The following is a 22,400-nucleotide window of genomic DNA, read 5'->3' on the forward strand; positions in this document are numbered from 1 at the left end:
ATTTCACTACATATGAACACAGAGCCCAGGCAATGATAAATCCTTAGATTGAACTGTACTATATACACATAATTTGTACCTATATTACACTCGTGTTCCTAGTTACATCTGACAACTGCATAGCCAGCGTTGAGTGACCAGTCGAAGTTGTTATGCGACAGCAACATTTCTTTCAAATGAGTAAAAAAATTAGTCATCGAAAACATGAAAAAACGAGGGAAAAAATGCGGTTTTAGCTGTGTAACGCTGAATGTTCCCATCATTTCGCCCACGGCATCTGTTCTTAACGATAAATAAACGAGGGTGCCAAATAACGGTAAAGCCATCCAGTACTACAGAGGTGATTCTAAGAATACCATTGAGTAGTCAAAATAGGGAAATGCGTTTGTAGAGCAACATGGCATGAAATTATACAGCTAACTTATTTACCCTCCGAGTCGAAGGAAGAGCATTCCCGCGTCCGACCCACAATCACACTGCCGCTCACGCGATCCGTTATCTCGAACAAAGAATGCATGCAACCACGCATATATCACAGCCATGTTTTTAGTTAAAGTTCAGACGTGTACGCATTAGAAGAGTGAAGAGTCTCAAAGTGGGACTGTTCACTTAATAGTGCTTTCTGATTATAGAAAAGGCAATTATTGCTTAACACTCTTAAGAATCTAGTCATGTTTCGATGAAGCAAATAAAAAGCACCTCGAAATGGTTAATTTAGTTTGTAGGAAATTTGTGTTTAGGTTGCGCGGATAAAGCTCATTTAGTTTCTCTTGTTGCATGGATACCGGTGCCCGGAAGTATTCTCAGAAAGCTATGCCATGACAGTAAATATAGCAATTCTGCTGGCATGGGTTATCGACAGTATCGCAGTGACTGTATTCACTTTCGTACAATGATATAAATATGCATTATATGTTATAATATTTAATACTTGAGAACTACTTAAATAATGCTGATGGCATATAGATCATATATATATACAGGGACAGTTGTACTATGGTTAGTGTGCATCGCTCGATATAAGTTCTCTCTAAAACCGCTGAAAATATCTCTATGTAAAGAAAATTATCAATACATTCGCATTTATAGGGAATCTTAGAAATTTTGAATATGTTTCCTATGTCCTTTTGTATGTCTTAAAGAAACACCTGTTTGGATGGATAGTAAATTGTCAACCACAAAACATCCATGTACCACCACAGATTTCAACAACGACCTGCGTGCTATTGTCTTCAAACACCAATTATTCATATGGTATTGAAGACAATGTAAATCCACTGCTGGCGTCCTCTTAAGAGTTTCTGAATCAAAAGATATGAATGAATTTTCCTGCCCACCCAACCCCCACGTTTTCAACAAATGAACTAATTACATAGGGAAAGTTGATTCATAAGGTTCAATTTGTGTTTATTTATGAAAGTGAATGGCATAATGTATCTACAACTGGGACAGCTATCCACTAACAGAGATTCATATCAGATAACGCCCCAGTTTGTACAGATTCGATGCGAATTATGCAGAGAGAATCCCACAATCATGGAACCAGATTTTGGGTAAATTCGCAACTAATGGAATAGATAAAATAAAATCGGTTTCTATTTACATTTCAGTATATATCTGAACGTCAGGTAAGTAAGTGTGAAAGCGAGTGAGTGAGTTTAGTTTTAGTTTTAGTTTTAGTTTAGCCTACTCAGCAACATTCCAGATATATGGCAGCAGTCCGTTAGTCGCCTCTTACGACAAGCATGGGGTATTGAAATCAATTCTAACCTGGACTTTCACGGGTCTGTCAGTGAGAAAAGACGGAGATGTTTTTCATGGTTTTTGGTGGTATTTCTGGTTTTCAAAGCACCCGCGCTACCCACTTTTCATCGACTGTCATAAATTGAAATATCACCTTACCTTGTTTTTTTCCAGTCATGTAAACAGGATACTGACTTATTTACGTAACAAGTCGGTACAGCGGAGTTCACGTTTAGGTTTTATTTGTAATGGTTGTTGTTCAACGCAGCACTCAGCAATATGCCAGCCATATGGCCGCGGTCTGTAAATGATTGAGTTTGGACCAGACAATCTAGAATTCAACATCATGAGCATCTATCTACGCATGTGGGATATGATGACATGTGTCAACCAAGCCAGTGAGCTTGACCACCCGATCCTGTTCGTCGCCTTTTACAACAAGCATGGGTCACTGAAGACCACACTAGCTGGCATCTTCACGGGTCTTTAACATTTAATCAACGGCGAGCAGACATTTTGTTTTACGTTAATGAGCCGTCATTGATTACCTTTTATTTCAGATCAACAACACACTGAAAACACGTAACTCAAAACCCTTGCCCTTCCTACATTGTGTATAGTTATGTAACGGCAGAATGGAAATAATACACGAACAGTCTCTGATACGCCCGTGTCCTAAGAAAATACTCCTTCTGTTAAGTCAGTCGATGGTTTTAATCACAATAACACGTCTTTCATGAGCGATCAATTATATATACCACATAACTACATGTGACGACAATGTGCTTTCTCATGTGACGAACTATCTTGATGTGAACAGAACGTGGGTACAAAAAGGGTTACTTCGCGCTTGCTCTGTCCAACATTGATTTTAATGCCACCGTCATGCACGTGCATTTGGTGCAATGTTCACGCTTTTTCACGCACGGTTCGTACGAATTTTTCGGACAACTGTCCTTTTTTTCTGGGACCAGTTTGCGTTTTGACGAATTTATTCTAGTTTGGTTCAATCCTGTACCGGCGTTTCTATTTTGTACATTGACTTTAAGAGTGATATCTTTCTTTTGTCCGGTAGTGTATGTAATTAGAAATCTTATATTACAACAAGACCAGCAGGAACTTATGTGTCTTTAGATTCTAAAGAAGTACATGCAACAAAAGCGACATGTCGACATTTACTTGGCGGCACTCATGACCCTTTTTCACTTATAACTCATGACCCAAATATAATGTGATCATCCCCCTTCCCCATTTCCCGGTTACTGACCCTGCCTGACAGCTGGAAGTTGCCTGACATAGCGTGTTACGATGATAGTCTCTGTACTCAATGACGTCATTCTCTTGCTGGCGCATCCTACTGGGAATTATATACGGTATATGAAACATAACATTCCTACACGCCATGCATATTGACTTTCCATGTCGGTAACTGAACAATATAAAGAGATGAAAAGAGGGCAGGGGTGTTGTGGGGTTGGTATCTGTATTGTCCCGTATAATTGCACCACCTCTCCCAATGACAACACCCCCAAGACGAACTGTGTGCGAACTGATGATGCCGTACTTGTGACGTCAAAGCATATCAGGACAGGCTGGTGTCAGGTCGATTCGCCCTGTTGCCTGTGTGTGACGACATTATCTCTGACAAGTCATGCACCCACGGAAGGGCTGCCACAGCATGTGTCTTTGTTTGCAGTTTGTTTAAGCTGCATGAATGTACACACTACTGCAGTGCATATTATAGGAGTCAAGGCAGCTATGGCCTGCTGCTTACAGCGTTCGCTCCTAGTGCAGAGGCTGTCTCTTGATGAATATCTCGTAATGTTATAATGACACACGCAGTCGCAGTCTACTTCATGTGACGCCAGATGTATAAACAGAGACGTCTCGGACTGACAAATGCTAGTTGTCTATATTGGGGAATGTGTTTGTTGTTTATCGGCAATTTTCAGCTGCATGCGGCGGCGTACAAACAATTGAGTCTGGACCAGACAGCTTTGTGATCTACGTAACTGGGATATGATGACATGTGTCAACCATTTCAGCGAGCCTGCCCGCCCGATCCCGTTCTTTGCCTCCTGAGACAAGCATGGGTTCCAGAATACCAATTCTAGCCCTGATCTTTACGGTTTACATTGGTAGGCTATATGGAACTACATTTCCTGCAACCTGTATGGTAATCTCCAGACGCCAGGAACTACAACTCTTCTCCCAAAGACACGAGTGACAGTGGACGTGCATGACATGTGAGAGATATCGAGGCTAACTAACAGACCGGTATATACATACATATAGATTGGTTAAACATGGTTCATCACTAACAGTGACATGCAACCCGAATGTCCTAACCACCACTTTTATCTGTGTACAGCCTCGAGCCAACCATTAGGACGTGAACCCCTATCTTCAAACTCGTAATTGATGCACTACAGACTGTCTACAACGTCTTAACTTTGTGCTGTAACACTGCATGCACTGCCGCTCATCTTCAACCACCTGTTATTAGGATGCTATATTCTACAGATTAACGTCGGTTATTTATCATGCAAATTCGTGTAAGTCTGATTGTAAATATAAAAAGGTCTTAATGTAACCTCTTCTGTTAATGTCATTGTAGACCGATGTACTTTATCTTTAACGTTTTGATAAAGTACATGAAAACTGTCGTCTACAGATGTTCACGTATTCATGAAACATGTGGGGGAAGAGACCGTAGCTCTAAGTACACAATGGGTACGACTGGTTACAATATCCGAGTGTTGTCATCCTACAGCCATCTGTTGGTGGTGTGCCTGAACATCTCTAGTGACAATATATCTTCCTCGGTCTCCTGACCAAAGGAGAAGATAGGTTTCTTCATAAGTTTCTTGACAATATGACAGCCTGGTTGGTCTTACGACAGACGTATCTGTCACATCAATGCCAGATATACATTATAACTTCGTTAGTCACAACATTCCACAAATTAATATTCAGTTCTTTATCAGAAGTTGGCTTTTCGTACTACAATAAACCTTCTGCGAGCTGGTTCAGACAAGCAGAGTCCCCCTGTGACACACACTGTTAAGTACCTCCATCATAAAGGGGATGCCAGAGGAAAAAGAAACATTTCCACATTAATCGATCATCCCTGTCAACGCCTTATCGATAAGATATCCTCCCCGACAAGACAGCAAAGGTTAGTGTATCCAAACATGATGGTCCCAGGTCAGTGAACAGGGGAACTCATCTTCAGCCATAAGGTACGTGTTTTGTCAAGTTGACCCAAATGACAGTCAATGTACATGTTCACCTTACACGTGCCAATGTAGGTTTCACTGTTCACCAGACTTTCACTGACATGCACGTATTCAATGTACATGTGTCCGAGTAGACCCTCACTGACCTGTTGACTGTACATGTGCTCACGCAGTACTTTCACTGACCTGTTTACTGTACATGTGCTCAAGTAGTACTTTCACTGACGTGTTGACTGTACATGTGCTCAAGTAGTACTTTCACTGGCCTGTTTACTGTACACGTGCTCAAGTAGTACTTTCACTGACCTGTTTACTGTACATGTGCTCAAGTAATACTTTCACTGACCTGTTTACTGTACATGTGCTCAAGTAGTACTTTCACTGACGTGTTGACTGTACACGTGCTCAAGTAGTACTTTCACTGACCTGTTTACTGTACACGTGCTCAAGTAGTGCTTTCACTGACGTGTTGACTGTACATGTGCTCAAGCAGTACTTTTACTGACGTGTTTACTGTACATGTGCTCAAGTAGTACTTTCACTGACGTGTTGACTGTACATGTGCTCAAGTAGTACTTTCACTGACGTGTTGACTGTACATGTGCTCAGCAGTAGTTTCACTGACGTGTTAAGTAAACATGTGCTCAAGCAGTACCTTCACTGACCTGTTCACTGTACATGTGCTCAAGTAATACTTTCACTGACCTGTCCCCTGTACATGTGCTCAAGCAATACCTCCACTAACGCGTTTACTGTACATGTGCTCAAGCAGTACTTTCACTGACCTGTTTACTGAACATGTGCTCAAGTAGTACTTAACGGGTTTACTGTACATGTGCTCAAGCAGTATTTTCACTGACCTGTTTACTGTACATGTGCTCAAGCAGTATGTTCACTGACTTGTTGACTGTACATGTGTTCAAGCAATACTTTCACTGACGTGTTTACTGTACATGTGCTCAAGTAGTACTTTCACTGACGTGTTGACTGTACATGTGCTCAAGTAGTACTTTCACTGACGTGTTGACTGTACATGTGCTCAGCAGTAGTTTCACTGACGTGTTAAGTAAACATGTGCTCAAGCAGTACCTTCACTGACCTGTTCACTGTACATGTGCTCAAGTAATACTTTCACTGACCTGTCCCCTGTACATGTGCTCAAGCAATACCTCCACTAACGCGTTTACTGTACATGTGCTCAAGCAGTACTTTCACTGACCTGTTTACTGAACATGTGCTCAAGTAGTACTTAACGGGTTTACTGTACATGTGCTCAAGCAGTATTTTCACTGACCTGTTTACTGTACATGTGCTCAAGTAGTACTTTCACTGACGTGTTGACTGTACATGTGCTCAGCAGTAGTTTCACTGACGTGTTAAGTAAACATGTGCTCAAGCAGTACCTTCACTGACCTGTTCACTGTACATGTGCTCAAGTAATACTTTCACTGACCTGTCCCCTGTACATGTGCTCAAGCAATACCTCCACTAACGCGTTTACTGTACATGTGCTCAAGCAGTACTTTCACTGACCTGTTTACTGAACATGTGCTCAAGTAGTACTTAACGGGTTTACTGTACATGTGCTCAAGCAGTATTTTCACTGACCTGTTTACTGTACATGTGCTCAAGCAGTACGTTCACTGACTTGTTGACTGTACATGTGTTCAAGCAATACTTTCACTGACGTGTTTAGTAAACATGTGCTCAAGCAGTACCTTCACTGACCTGTTCACTGTACATGTGCTCGAGTAGTACTGTCACTGACCTGTTCACTGTACGTGTGCTCAAGCAATACGTTCACTAACGTGTTTACTGTACATGTGCTCAAGTAGTACTTTCACTGACTTGTTGACTGTACATGTGCTCAAGCAGTACTTTCACTGACCTGTTTACTGTACATGTGCTCAAGTAGTACTTCCACTGACCTGTTCACTGTACATGTGCTCAAGTAGTACTTTCACTGATGTGTTTACTGTACATGTGTTCAAGTAGTACCTTCACTGACATGTTCACTGTACATGTGCTCAAGTAGTACTTTCACTGACGTGTTGACTGAACATGTGCTCAAGCAATACTTTCACTGATGTGTTCACTGCACATGTGCTCCAGTAGACCTTCACCGATGTGTTCACTGTACATGTGCTCAAGTAGTACTTTCATTGACGTGTTCACTGCTCAAGTAGAATTTTCACTGTAAACTCCCACTGACGTGTTTCCCGTAGACAGACAGACAGATAGATAGATGGATAGATGGATTATGGATTGATAGACAGATAGATAGATGCTGTTTTATACAAAATGATAAGTCTAGCTGACAATGGAATGATTTATTACACACAATGGGTGCATTGTTATGGTAGTCATGCCGCATACGTAGCTGCTGAAAATAGAACTCCAAAGTAATGTAAAATTTAAAACAATGATTGCTCCTGTGACCAGTACCAATCGATAAGCTCACCTGAATGTCCGTCACGTGTGGATGCAAAAGAACGTACAAAGAAGCACAACATATAATTGCTAAAGTGAAGCTACCCTGTGTCATCATCGATACGCTACTGTACATGCTATAGTACTAGAATTGTGTCACCTGTGTGAAATAATGTTGTAGCTAGGTTCAATAAGTGATGATAGTTTTAGATAACTCTTCATGGAGTAGCCTGGCTGCAGACTATGGACGATTGACCAGCACACTAAGTGTGTCTTGTATGGATGAATACTTTGTTCACCTTACTAGTTCAATTTAAGCAGTGTGTCGAAAACGTGTACTACACATTTCCATATTTCGGGAATATTTATCTAATATAAGTTGTCTAGGAGTACCTGTAGCAATGTGTCATGATGGCTGAGGGAAACCTGCATATCCGAACAATAACAACAAAACATCTATTAAAGGGAAAATACGTGCATTATCTCAATGAATGATGAATGTTTATGTATGTAATACTGATTCGTCACTTTTGAAGGCGACCCTGGGATGTGCTGAATGTGCAGAACGAGTATCAGACCATTGCCCTATGTATGGAACTCGGAACCATATTTCATCGCGTGTAATGCTCAGTCTTTTGAACACGTCGCTAATGGAGATACAAGTGTCAAGTTACACGATTTTCACGTGCTTGCACACATTGAGACAAATGCGCACTTGGCATGGATGACACGAGATGAGCATTACGTCATGTGGTTATAACAAGAAAGTTACGACATTAAGATAGTGTTTACTTCCACGACGACTGACGAAAGATGCACACATAATGCAGGAAGCGCCATTTGTTGACAGATATTCACGACTGCGCTCAAATGACATGTACTCAAAAGTAAACCTTATTACATAAGAAAGAAATACCCCTTCCTTTCACAACTAATAAATGCATTACTCGTGGGCAAGGACAAACATATTTCCCTGGAGACGTAATTATTCGTAGATTCCGGTTTTACTCTTCCTCGCACTAAGCCAGTTTAGCTTAGGATGTTCCAAAAACACCCAAACTGATGTGCTCTACAAAGTGTGAATGTCACAAGGCGCAAGTATGATATAAATATAACTTATATGGATGTAAACCAACCAACCATCAATAACATCTCCTGTATCAGTCAACATTTTACCTGGTAAATGTTGGAGAAAAACAGTCAGGTTGATCCAACGTCTGTACATTGCAGCCATTGCTATACCTAACACTCGACTAACGTCTGACATCAGCGACAAATATTATGCCATGAGGTAAACGTTTTATCTGTGACTAAGTCACATATGCTACGTGCTCACATCCAGAATCGTATAAAGTAGATGAACCTGGGATCCATCAACGTTCATGTGACCATTTTAGTTAGGAATGGAATTTAACCCGTGTGAATATATGCAAAAATGGCCTTCGCTTGGCAGGCGTGACTGTTCGTAAACCACGTAATGATGGTCTTCTGACTTTTCTGCGCTTGCCCCATTTTCTGTTCTTGGGTAGCACGAGCTTAACCTCTCGCCCGCATCTGCGACAGTCTACACGAAGCTTCAATATGCTAAGGGGTGGTTCCACAAGAGTCTGAATCAAGCTGATCGGCAGACTTAGCTTCTGCCATCTTGTTTTTTTCACTTTAGTCCGGAGGTACGTAAGGAGAACAAGACGTTTGTCCTTCAGCTGAAACACTTTCAGTACTATACGCTTACCCTTCTTACTTTTCCCGCGTTTTTTCACAAGTACCCACAAATTTGCACTCAGCACCTCCAACTCTTTTCTTTTTGTACTTGTATCCAGCACGAACTCCAGTATGCTTGCATCTTCTTTTCTTCCTAAAAAGAAGCACATATTAAAAACCCGTGTATTATTGACTATCACATTGTAGAAAGTGGACAGTGTATAGTGAAGAAGGTTATGAATCAGAAACATATGCCTCATCATATCGGTCATCACTGTGAGTGACACAGATAAAACTCCGTAACAATATGACTCATCAATATTGTGATGATGTTGTATCTCAGCATCATCGTCATGTACAAAGACAAAACCTACCTATCGTCTGAGAGAAAGTGATAATTTCCTCCTTCTGAGTTTGATGTGGGGTAATGTGTTTTCTTGGTATTCCATCCGACTGCATGGGGGAGCCATGTTTCCCAATTCTCAAAGCTGTCTCAAGGCGCATGCGTATAAGCTGTAACCTCTTCAGTTGCTGGATGTCCTTGCCCAGAGATCCCCGACAGTCGCTGCAGTTTTTGAAGTAGTGTGGTACGCTGAGGGCACCCACTCTGCTGCTTGTCGGTGTGAAGACAATTAGAAACGATGCTATGAGGTAGGTGGCAAATGTGATCCCAACACTCACAGTGTCCATTTTATTCTTGGTTCGCTTTGGTTAGTCAAACTAAACCTGAAACTCAAACAGTTGAGACAATAAACCACATGCAGAATTGAACCATGTCTGTATCTGCTGAAATATATGTGATAGCTATGAACGTTCATGATTTGAACATTTCAGTTCACCCTGACGACATTGCCGGTTACTAAGGAAATGGCATACTCTTGCCTATGAAAAGTAAAGATTTTATTTCCGATCTCGATATATATTAGGACTAACACACACGTGTTACAAACAACATGTTGGTACATTTCCCTACACAGAAATACAACCATTTTGTAACCATAGAGACGTGTATAAGTATTTATAACAACTTCTGGGTTATTACAGCTGATGGGACAGCATGATAAGGTGAAATAACACTACATGGAGGCGCTGCTCTGTGAGGCAGTCTCTATCCGTAACGGATACGTGAACAGCTTCCAGTCAATCAAGCACTGTCCAGTACTATACGAATATTTCTTTCGCAATGTGTCAAAAACTGCTTGTGAATAAAGGCGAAAAAACCCCAACATTTCCACGTCCACAAGAGATCCCTGTAGTCGCTGTTGATAACTATGCATGACCTGACGCACACTAGAAATGATACATAACTAAGCCAAGATGTTAACTTGAGATCACTTTGGGATCTTTATTAAAATGGCAATGACAAAATAAGCTTCCTCTTGAATAAATAAACAGTCCTTCGAAAAAACATAATCAGCAATTGTCGAATTTGGTTTGTTAATTCCGACATACATATCAAACAACTTTTTTCAACTATAACGAATCCCCGCCCCACTAAAATAGAATAGAGATGAACTATGACATGCATCAATATTCTGCAGGCCGCCATTAGTAGGGTGTTGAAGGTACGGTGGTCTGTGTGACGGACTGGATATAGAAATGTTGAAATGTTGAAGCAAACATTAAAACGAACCTTGTATTGAACATTAATGTACGAGCTATGGAGTTAGCTATGAGGTTTTATTCTGCAAATGATATGCACGATGTTTCACAACGTATATAACAAGGACTGTTTTAGGCAAAGAAAGTCTGCACAATTCAGAAAATGGGAAAAGCATTCCCGATTTCTTATGAAAATTGTAAGGATTGTTTATATGAATGAAAGATAGACCGTGTTTCAATGCCTACGTGTTTTGTTATAATACAAATGGAGAAGTAGGATGACTCGAGAAGTAGTTTTATTGTTTGAAATTGAACCATACACCTGGCTTAAAATTCACGCATTTGTAACAAACCTGATTACAGTCAGATCACACTCGAAAACTGGCTCATTTCAACCACGCATTCTGTACTTAGTAATCTGAACCTAACATTCATTGGTATCCATCGATAGAAAAAAGGCTTGTGCAGTTGATGATTTTGTTATTACATGTTATTTCCGGAGGACCAAAAAGGTTTATCATACCTGGTCCTTCAGCCTTGATGTGTTGGCTCCATGAATGCCCCTTCTTATGGGTACGTGACAGTCACTACGGACTCTGACTGACATCCCTGTAACAACGTCATGATGGTGTGACAGATGAGGATGTCTAAACGAAAACGCAATCACATATGGCAATGCAGTATCAAAACAACTTTCAATTTGAAGATATATGTTTAATATCAATCATTTTAAGACGCCTTTACTTCATTATGAACAAAGATAACATGCAATAACATGAATATTTCCGGACAAGAGGTTTGAAATTCAGGTCAGTTTATGTCACTACCATTGTATAAGTTCTATCATGGAAATATTTCGACAGAGAAGAGATGTTCATATGATAGTACAGGTCATCAAGTACATAGGCAGCTGACCAACTGTGAAGGAGTATATGGAGGCCGAGACCGTTCATCAGCATCTTTGATCATAAAGCTTCAATGACAGACACGATCTACCTTGACCACGTTAGTATACCCAGTCTCACAGTTCCTGAACCACGTTTGTTCCTGCTTTCCGAATGAAGCATGTCTAGTTTTCTCAAGTTTTGAATCTCCGGTCTCGGTTGGGCTCTTTTTCAATTCAAATAGGTTTATTTGTTAAAGTCAAAATGATATATTCAGAGACTAAGCGATAGTGTAACGAGAGACAAACACTTGTGTGGACATGCACATCAGTACAGTACTCAAGTCCATCCTCCATTTCAGCCGGCGTGCAAAACTTATTTGCCTCATCGTGACAGCGATCCACATCTGTATATGGCAATGCCGCCAACTCGGTATGATCATAATGTGCATGTTGGAACTGAAAACAAGAGCTTCCGATTCCTCGCTTAATGCCCCTTAGCGCTATAATTAAGTCCTTAGACAACACATTAAACCGCACTGCGTGTAATAACCAAATACTCAGCGAGCACTAAATACTCGACGATGAACATGTGCTACTCCTGACTCTGGGTGTAATCAATTCCACTGTCAGCCCCAGCAACTGTTACTGCCACAATGAAAACAGATGGATACAGAAAACGGATACAGATGGTCTCAGTCTATCGACCACCTGCCAGTATACCCACCAGCTGTGTCAGTCTACCTACCAACCTGTCAGTCTACCCACCAGCTGTGTCAGTCTATCTACCACCTGTCAGTTTACCCACCCACTGTGTCAGTATAGCTACTACCTGTCAGTCTACCCACCAACTGCGCCTATGCACCCATTACTGTGTCAGCCTACCCACCAGCTGTGTCAGTCTACCAACCATTTGTGTCACTCTATCCACCATCTGTGTCTGTCTGTCTATTGCCGTATGTATCCGGCACAAAGATGGTGGGTAGACAGACTGGTGGTAGATAGACTGACACAGCTGGTGGGTAGACTGATACAGTTGGTGAGCAGACTGACACAGCTGGTGAGTAGAATGACACAGCAGATGGGTATACCGTAGCAGACTAATGGTAGACAGAGTGAGGGCAATCTAACCCGGGTCTGATTCTACGTTTTCATTTGTGATTTGATGACTGATGATGAAAAGTACCTGGTTCCCTGAATCTATAGCTGTCAGGTGGAAAGTTTGGTTGACTGACTAAGAGATTACAATAGTGACCATGGAAGACTGCCGGCCACCCACTATCGACTAGTGAATGGTTCATATACACACAAACAAGACCCAGGATAACACGTTATATTCGTGAAAATTTCATTGAGTAAGAGGACGCACATTGTCAACAGCTAAGGCTGCATAAACATTTTTTTAAAAGGTGAATAGGGCGGTATGACTTTTATTAAAGTTTCCGTTAAAAAATGAGACGTGGGAGGAGTACATTTTAATTTTTTTCTCTCTTAAAGACAACTTGAAATGTTTAGCACGTGTCAATGAGTTGTAGATTCAGTCTCACCCGTTCTCACAGACATTCATTCTTATAGTGCACAAATGTATGATCGGGATGCGACAAAGTCAAAAATATTTTTTTAAATGGCAATAAAAAAATTGAGTGCAAAAATAAAAGTTACACGCCGAAAATTCCCTTTTTCATTTAGCCTAACGTGGACAACTACGGTAAAGAGCAGGTGGCCTCAACAGAAGAGGGCACTTTACCTGCTTCCCTACTGACCTGCACAAGATCGACCGTCATTCGGCCGTTCACAATGAACAAGGCACATTCTGTTCAACATTGGCCAAGGACAGCCGGAATCACTGAGGCCGAAAGGCACCTGGGATGCGACCTACCGCATTCAGATTCTTCATTAACATTTATTCAGGGAAATAACTAGTGCACTCTGGGACCGACTATCTGCGATGTTATATTAATGCGCATACAATCCTTCCTTGCCTATCCGCTCCCCGGTTCAACCCCTCCAAACCCAGCTGAAGAGAAAGGCTGTGTTTGTTTGGCCGTGTTAAAGGCAGCGGCGCGGTAGTTTTGTTGTTATTTGTGAGTTTCGTTTTGCTTTTATACAAGGGGAAGGGCTGAGAGACTCCACAAATGATGTTATTTGTGGAGTTAGTTTGTCTACACAGTAATGATTTATGGGCAGTGGGTGTATGGAGAATGTAGGTGTATGGAGAATGTTTGGATGGGACATACACACACGAGGCAGCTCTCAACACCTACAGTGATTTACAGCCAGCGACAAGCTGCTCGCGCAAACATGTGGACACCAAACAGTGTACGTGATTGTCATGAACAGATGGGCTGGAACACAGACGAGGGAAGACGAACATACCGTGTCAGTAGGTAATCCCATCGTTTGTTCTCCAGCGGTGTATAGACATGTTGGCTTTGACTTGTGAGCGTAAACAACAGTGATGAACTAATGACTCGATCAGATGAAAGATGGGTACACACCAACAACAATTAGAACATACATTTCTTTCCTACTCAGATGTAAGTCTATCGGTTATACAGAAAGTCCCAATTTCACACCTGCACCATAGGGCTACAAGTAGAGTCAGCTTCACGGCCCCACCATATGAAGTCACAATTTCACATCTGCACGATAGGGCTACAAGTAGAGTCAGCTTCACGGCCCCACCATATGAAGTCACAATTTCACATCTGCACGATAGGGCTACAAGTAGAGTCAGCTTCACGGCCCCACCATATGAAGTCACAATTTCACATCTGCACGATAGGGCTACAAGTAGAGTCAGCTTCACGGCCCCACCATATGAAGTCACAATTTCACATCTGCACGATAGGGCTACAAGTAGAGTCAGCTTCACGGCCCCACCATATGAAGTCACAATTTCACATCTGCACGATAGGGCTACAAGAAAATTCACGATTTCACACCTGCACCATAGGGTTACATTGCGCAATTTACTGTCAATGTCAATCTGCAACTGACCTTGTCTGTATGTGGGTCGGTTACTGTCGATTTCTGTGTTGGCATGTCTTGTGACTGTCCTTGTCCATCATTGACTGTCCATTTCCACCTCCTCACCTCTCTCTCTCATGTCTGTGACTGTCCTTGTTTATCTCTGATTTTCCCTCCACGACCCCCGCTCCCCCCCCCCCCCCCACACACACACACACTCTCTCTCTGTCATTGAGATTGTCCTTGTCCAGATCTGACTGTCCATGTCCATTTATGACTGTTGACCTTCTCTCTCTCTCTGTATGTGTGACTACCCTTGTATATGTATGTCACTGTCCTTGACCATCTCTGACTGTCAGTCTCTGTGTGTAAATGTGTGACTGTCCTTGTCTACGTATGTCACTGACTTGGGCCATCTTCGGCCATACCTGTGTGTACGCATGTGTCGGTGACTGTCCCTGCGTATGTATATCACTGTCCTTGTCCACCTCTGACTCTCTCTCTCTCTTTCTCCGTGTGTGACCGCCCTTGTCTATGCATGTCACTGTCCTTGTACATCTCTGACTGCCTGTGTGTGTGTGTGTGTGTGTGTGTGTGTGTGTGTGTGTGTGTGAGAGTGTGTGTAGGTGTGATTGTCCTTGTCTATGTATGTTACTGTCCTTGTCCATATGTGTGTGTGTTTTACTGTCCTATGTATGTCACTGTAATTGTCCATCTCTGACTGTCCCTCTGTGCGTGTGCGTGTGCGTGTATGTGTATGTGTGACTGTCCTTGTCTACGTATGTCACTGTCCTTGTCTATCTATGCCTGTTCCTATGACTGTTCAGTCGAAAGGTGAAAAGTTGATGTTTTGACAATTTCCAGTGCACTTTTAACGTGCGATATTTGTAAGAAATACTGATGACAGGATTTGTCCTCGTGCTCGGCTGCTCCGGCCATTGATGTTTGCATGTTGAACAACACTGCACTATGCAACATCACTCCCTCTATAGAGAGCATGTTAGAACAGCAGGAAAAAAACACTTCTCAGTACTGATCACAGTCACATGTTACCTTCATGTTAGTATATAACATAGAACAGACTATAAGCATAGACGTAGGTCAGTGAACGATGTCACTGAAAGCACATACCGCAGTAATCCTGCTTTATACGGCTACTGATACCAGCGGCAGATCAGTACCGGTCTCACGTCACTGCCGCCAGGAGCTGTCTTTGAAGGGACGCTTCATAGACAACGGCCCTGTCAACGATGACAGTTTTATAGCACTAAGGATGCTGTCAAATTCCCAGGATAGCCCTTTAGAAACCAAATGGACCACAACTGTTAAATTGTCCAAGGATTTACCCACTGACCCAATTTGTGACCATGATTGCCGGCGAGACTACGTCGTTCATTGTTAGTATAAACGTGCCTGTCTGGTATATATCGCAGCCACACTAGGGGCATCAAGCCACACTAGAGGTATCAAGCCACAATAGGGGTATCAAGCCACAATAGGGGTATCAAGCCACACTAGAGGTATCAAGCCACACTAGGGATACCAAGACACACTAGGGGTATCAAGTCACACTAGGGGTATCAAGTCACACTAGGGATACCAAGACACACTAGGGGTATCAAGACACACTAGGGGTATCAAGACACACTAGGAATATGAGCCACACTAGCGATATCAAGCGACACTGAGAATATCAAACCACATTAGGGGTAACAAACCGCATTATGGGTATCCACTAGGGATATCAAACCGTACTCGGGATATCAAACCGCACTAGGGGTATCCACTAGGAAGTTCAACCGACAGTAAGAATATCAAGCCACACTGGGGGTATCAAACCGCATTATGGGTATCCACTAGAGATATCAAAACGTACTATGGATATCCACTAGGGATATCAAACCGTACTAGGGATATCAAATCGCACTAGGGTATCCACTAGGAATATCAAGCCACACTAGGAACATCAAGACACACTAGGGATATCAAGCCACACTGGGGGTATCAGACCACACTAGGGATATCAACCCATACTGGGGGTATCCACTAGGGATATCAAGCCATACTATGGATATCAAGCCACACTAGGAAGAGCAAGTCACACAGGGGATATCAAGCCACATTAAGGGTATCAAGCCGCAGTAGGGGTACTAAGTCACACCAGTGATACCAAGCCACATTGGCAATATGAAGACACACTAGGGCTTGCTGTTGGGGTACCAAGCAACACTAGGGATATCAGGCAACGGTAGGGGGATCAGTCCATACTAAGGGTATCCACTGGGGGTATCAAGCCATACAAGGGGTACAAAATATGTAAGGGACATACATGATAGTACACCCAGATAAGCACCGCTACACCCGTCTCGGTGTCTAATAAGGTCTTGCAAATTATTGGCGATTTGCTGGCTTAGACGTGTGCCAGCAACGATACTCACAAAGCATTCAGTTAAGGCTTACACCTTCGTAAATCAGCCCTTTGCCTATTGTGATTCCAATGAAGCCAACGTGCTGGAATGACATACAGCAGATGGTTCCTCATCCCTGGTGCTTGTTTGCTTTCCCTGTAGCGCTTCAAGGGGAGAACCATCCAATGAATTAGCTACAGCTTGCTTGTTAAAATTTTGTAAAAACTGAACTGTGCTATGCACTATGCATATAAACCAATGTCCCTGTGTCAGATGTTGCAGACTTTATAAACAACTCCAACAAAGACCAAAACAATACTTCATAGTGTTTTAGATGGTATCAATTTCTCCAATAAAATAAACAATACTCTCAGGCCGGCCTTTTCAGGAAATGGCAATTTTACACTCATTTAAGTAACTAGATGGGTCAGCGTGTGGCAACTCATCTACAGACCTTGCGTGATTATCATCGCCATCATATACAATTTACCTGTACTGGGACGAAATCGCCACACACACATTCCTTAACATCAGTGAACATTAACATGTGGCAGATAATCCCAATGTCATATCGCTGGAAAATAACAACCAGTATGCTAATTTACCCCTTCAAACATCCTTGTGTATGTCTTGCTGAGAGAACCTTGGAAGGTAACAGACTTGTATAAATTTATAATAATGGAATGTGCTTCTCAATTACCATCAGCTAGATTTTGTATCTCAATATCATCAGTTAGAATCTGTTTTCAATACCTTCATTTAGAATTTGCCTCTTAATACGAGGGGATATAAAAAAGAGCGAGCCTAAGCATATTCTCAATGTCCAATGCTTGTAACCATTTCATTATGAAGGGGTCATCAGCAAAGCCACATCCGAAGTTTCACATGTGTGGGTAATGTGTTTCACGAGACATGGGGCATCACAACATATTGGGGTATAATATCTGTAAAATAATTGCAGAAAATGAAAGCGGTATTTCATTCGGTACCTCTTGGATAATACTATGTCCTCAGATAATATCATATGAAATAAGTTCAAAATGGTATTGGATGTATTCCCGTCATAATCAACTGCTAAATATTTGGATTTCCTGTTTTAGATTTTGAAAGGGGCTGTTTTTTTCATCTTTCACAAGCATTGTGTCCAGATATTCAAACTGGCACTGTTTACAATATATTGGGAGCTGACAATTGTGTGACCATTCAGTATTGAGTTTAAACCCTTGGCATCATGTATGAACAGTGAAAACCTTAGAATCAGTTATGTCATCTGGAAAGTGGTGGGTGGTGTCTCCAAAACATGCTCTCGCAGTAAACAGGAACGGGGGAGTCAGTTTAACAAGCGATTGTAATTTCAAACTGCTTTTATATAATATAATATCTAAGTTTGATTCTGTCGGGCTTCTACTTATGACAAACACACAAAATATTTTGCACACACTTGCATATTTTGTTTCCTGAAGTTTGTCATGCATTTATTGCAAATTTTGTTTTATTCTTTTTGGTGGAGGGCCGGCAGGGGCAACATAAAAAGTCAAACAAATTGGGGATCGTGAGGCTGGAACATAGCAAACCAATCTTCTCGATGTTGACAGATATCATGTAGAAAAATAAAACATAAAACCAACTGCATTTATATCATTTTTCTGATGAGGCTCACTACTTTTTGATATCCCCTCGTACCATCAGCTAGAGTTTGTCTCTCAATACCATCAGCTAGCATTTGTCTCTCAATACCATCAACTAGAGTTTGTCTCTCAATACCATCAGCTGGTTGGTCTCTCAAAACATCAGCTACTTAGCCTCATAATACCATCAACTAGAGTTGGTATCTCATATAGCATCAGCCACCCAAGCAAACACAACTTGTGTGGTGTTGGGCCCAGAAACTGTCATAATAAAGGCGGACACCTCACACCGACAAAAACAACACTATATGGAACTAGAACCCAATAACGACAGACAGTTCAGTTTAAGCATGGCTGCAGTACACCGCCGACACTGCAGTCGTTATAAGCCTGTTTAATAATACATTTTCTCCAGACTCCTATTTATTGGATAAGATTGTGATACGGGCTCTTCAACCTACGTTAGGTTTGCGTGAAGTATGGTGAATATAAATACTTGAAAGCCTGTAGATGAAGCTCGCATCACTAACACTCTGACACCAAACTGGAGGGGGGTGGGGGCGGGGGGACGACTGACAGCTGGCGTCGCCACCGCCGTGTGTCACTGACATTCCCCACCCGCCACAGAAGGAACAGGACTCAAGTGTTGACTTGTACAGGGCTTTCAAAACCCCTCGCCAACAATGTGGATAGCCTCCATCAACTGGTTCATAGGAAGAAATAATGCGATAGTTTCAGTTTAGCGTTAGCGCAAACCATACAAATGTGTGCTTGTTAATTGACCTCTTTTAGAATGTTGAACGAGACTGCAAATCCCGTGATGAAGACGGGTTCTATTGACAGCCTCGCGTCCTAGAATAATGGAATTTTCTTTATTCTACCATTGGCTAAATATGACACGCTTATGGGCAGAGAACGAAAACAAGTCAGTGATCTAGTAGGTACTTACAAGTTTAGTTATTACAGTACGGTTGCCAGGTCTCTCGAGTTATAAAATACCCTTTGACGTAAGCATTGTTTCACCATCCATGAGTTGGACTGAAAAAAGGTTTTCACATTTGAGCGGAAAACGCGTCATTGAATCGTAACAAAGGGCAAAGATATTTTTTGTTAAAGTACATAAAACATTCTTAACACCTCTTCAAAACGGCGATGTTAAACATGTTATTTTTTGTGATAAACAAGGCAAGCGAAAAATGGGGATCTCTTTTACAATAAATATAATGGAACACAATCGATGATGGGAAAATCTGCTGATGAGCCAGAGGGGCTGCTTCTTTCCTTCCAGTATCCATCCGACCTCGATACCTGTCAGGCAGTTATCAATGACAATCACAGTACTTACTTGCTGTCTTCTGTGGTTCCTGTCTCAGCACCATTTCGGAACGTTTTCTAATCCATTCCGTAGAAAGCTGACGCAGTTGTTGGTTTATCCACTGATATTTACCGGCAACAAAGCTGTGAGACATGGTAGAACCGATTCTGCTTAAAATTAACATTCGCCATGGTCGGAACAATGCTGCTCTCACTCGGCGTCGAGAGTCCCCAAGGCGTTGCTAAGAGACGTGAATTAGCCAGTTTTATTTACTTTCCACTCATGTAGAAGTGTCCTTGACAGTTTAAATTAAATGTCTTCAAAAATCAGTCCCTACGGTGCGTAGACAGGTAGACGAAGCCCAGGTCGTGAGAGAGGGCTAGTGGCGACAGCACCCTGCCTCCCCGACCAGCGCTATATGCAGCCTTGTCCCATTCTGCGGAGGAGAAAGTATCTGATCGCACAAGCACAGCAATCACAAGATCTCAGAGAAGAAAACCCTTTGCGCAACGTTTAACTAACTGTGCGTTACATTGAGGGGCGCTTTGAATTGCACTCTCCGAGTCAGTCTGTGCTACCGCAGCTCGCCTTTTGTCTGGAAGTTTGGCTGACTATAGTTCATTCTATTCTGTCAGCATTAGAGAAGTCCTCAAAGTCCTCTAAAAGCCGCAAGCAAACTAGTTGGTCTGAGCAGTTATTTCTTCCCCGAATCCGTCATGAAGGCATGTGTGTATCTACAGTAGAAACGATGTAAATACAGTACCACGATAACACGGACAGATTACAATATTACTATACTTTGTATGAGAATAGGAATCCGTAAAGTAATGACAAACAGAGAGATAGATCGGCAGACAGACAGACACGCAGATTGATAGGTAGAAGATTTTGCAGTAACGTTCATATGATCACGCAACGTTTCCATTGGAGTGAGTGAGTGAGTGAGTGAGTGAGTGAGTATGGTTTTACGCCGATTTTTGAATATTCAAGCAATATCATTGCGGGGGACACCATTAATGGGTTTCACACATTGTACCCATGTGTCCGCAGGGGAAACCTGGCATTTCGTCTGTTGATGACGCTGTGCGGCATCCCATCCGCTTTCCTGAATAAATCATTGGGATGTGTTGCTTAAGAAGTAGACAGCGTTCTGATTGCTCTGATTGCTTACTCTGGAAGTTAGTGTTATTTCTATGGGTTGGCTACGGGATCAGGATCATGTGTTTGACAGCTTATAGTCTTGTTTGATGTACGTTGAAATAGTCAGGATTATGAACAGCTGTTCGTAATGAATAAAATGGGACAATGAATAACATGACCAGCTGAAGCGGTGCTATTCATGTACGGTGTGTATAGTTGCATGGATTTACTGAAGCCACTTCCGATGAGCACCACCTTATCATAACCGCCACCAATGATCAAAATCTCCCCATCGTGGGGTGCTGGCGGTGGACTAGGCTGGTGGTTAAAGCCTTCGTTCGTCACGCATGGGTGCAATGTGTAAACCCATTTCTGGTGTCTCCCGCCGTGATATTGCTGGGACATTGCTAAAAGCGACATACTCACTCACTCACTGAGTTTTTATCGAATCGACCATGTTCACTCCAAGTGTAGGTGAGAAGTGATGTAAAGTAAATAGTGCTATACACTGCCAACAATCCTGTGGGAGTCGCCTGGAGTAGGAGTCAGTCTTGCTGGAATCAAAACGTGGACTTCAGAGGAACACTTTGACCAGCATTAGGCCTTTAGGATCTAAATACTTCCAAAATGCTCTCACGATTGGCAGATCACTATATTTAGGATAATAAATGTCTTGTATTAATGTTATGGACCAGAAATAACACAAGCGGAAGTCCGGTTTATTGCACTGTATAGCCGTGTATGAATATGATCACGTCTTGGAGCGTGCTTTGACACACAGGATTCCGGTTAGTAGGTAGTTTTTGCTTGCTCCGTTGGATTTTCATTGAAGAGTTAATTGTATATGAGACAGCCCCAGAGATTAAATCAGAAATTAAGGTGGAAAAAGGCCCAGGGCGAATTGTTTTGTGAACGTCTTACGGATTGATTTTATTGCTCAAATGTTTCCCCATCGTTTACTGTATTGCCATTCTATAATACAGATGTAGTGCTAGTCTACACAAGAAGAGGCGCACCATGCGGCGACTCCACAGTGAGAATGAACGCTTAACGTGTATTGAAATAGATGGCAGACATATTATACGGAGATATATACGGTTTTATGCCCGAGCTGTAATAAACAACACCAAGAGAGGATTGACGACATCCACATATTCACAAAAGGAGTACATCACGTTCCTCGCCGAGTTTTGTCGGAATATGCAGCTTTTACAATGCCCGCCTATCACCTTACACGGCGGAGAATGACGCAGCGAGAAAGTAGTTAATGCATATATGGAGGTCCTCTTACTCGCTATACATATAAACCGACAAGTAGACCAACACGGAAAGTCAGTTGCT

The 22,400-nt window shown here is 42.1% G+C and overlaps 1 protein-coding gene across 5 annotated transcripts in view; it reads right to left on the reverse strand.

Annotated features, from left to right (window-relative positions):
- Positions 1–7,297: 7,297 nt before the first annotated feature.
- LOC137256349 (uncharacterized) overlaps positions 7,298–22,400 on the reverse strand; it is a 29,799-nt gene continuing 14,696 nt past the window's right edge. Inside the window, exons 1-5 of one of the 5 annotated variants that reach the window (XM_067794130.1) lie at positions 19,950–20,425; positions 19,554–19,642; positions 11,239–11,362; positions 9,488–9,839; positions 7,298–9,267 (exon numbers count right to left, since the gene is read on the reverse strand). In XM_067794130.1, coding sequence (XP_067650231.1) covers positions 8,810–9,267; positions 9,488–9,803 — 774 coding nt within the window. In that variant the 5' untranslated portion in view covers positions 9,804–9,839; positions 11,239–11,362; positions 19,554–19,642; positions 19,950–20,425 and the 3' untranslated portion in view covers positions 7,298–8,809. Of the gene's footprint in view, positions 9,268–9,487; positions 9,840–11,238; positions 11,363–19,553; positions 19,643–19,949; positions 20,426–22,400 lie in introns of those variants that run through there. The other 4 variants (XM_067794133.1, XM_067794132.1, XM_067794131.1 and 1 more) reach the window with 4 other exon arrangements.

The sequence above is a fragment of the Haliotis asinina genome, chromosome 11, assembly GCF_037392515.1.
Source record: "Haliotis asinina isolate JCU_RB_2024 chromosome 11, JCU_Hal_asi_v2, whole genome shotgun sequence".
In the NCBI taxonomy this organism is placed as follows: Eukaryota; Metazoa; Mollusca; class Gastropoda; order Lepetellida; family Haliotidae; genus Haliotis; species Haliotis asinina.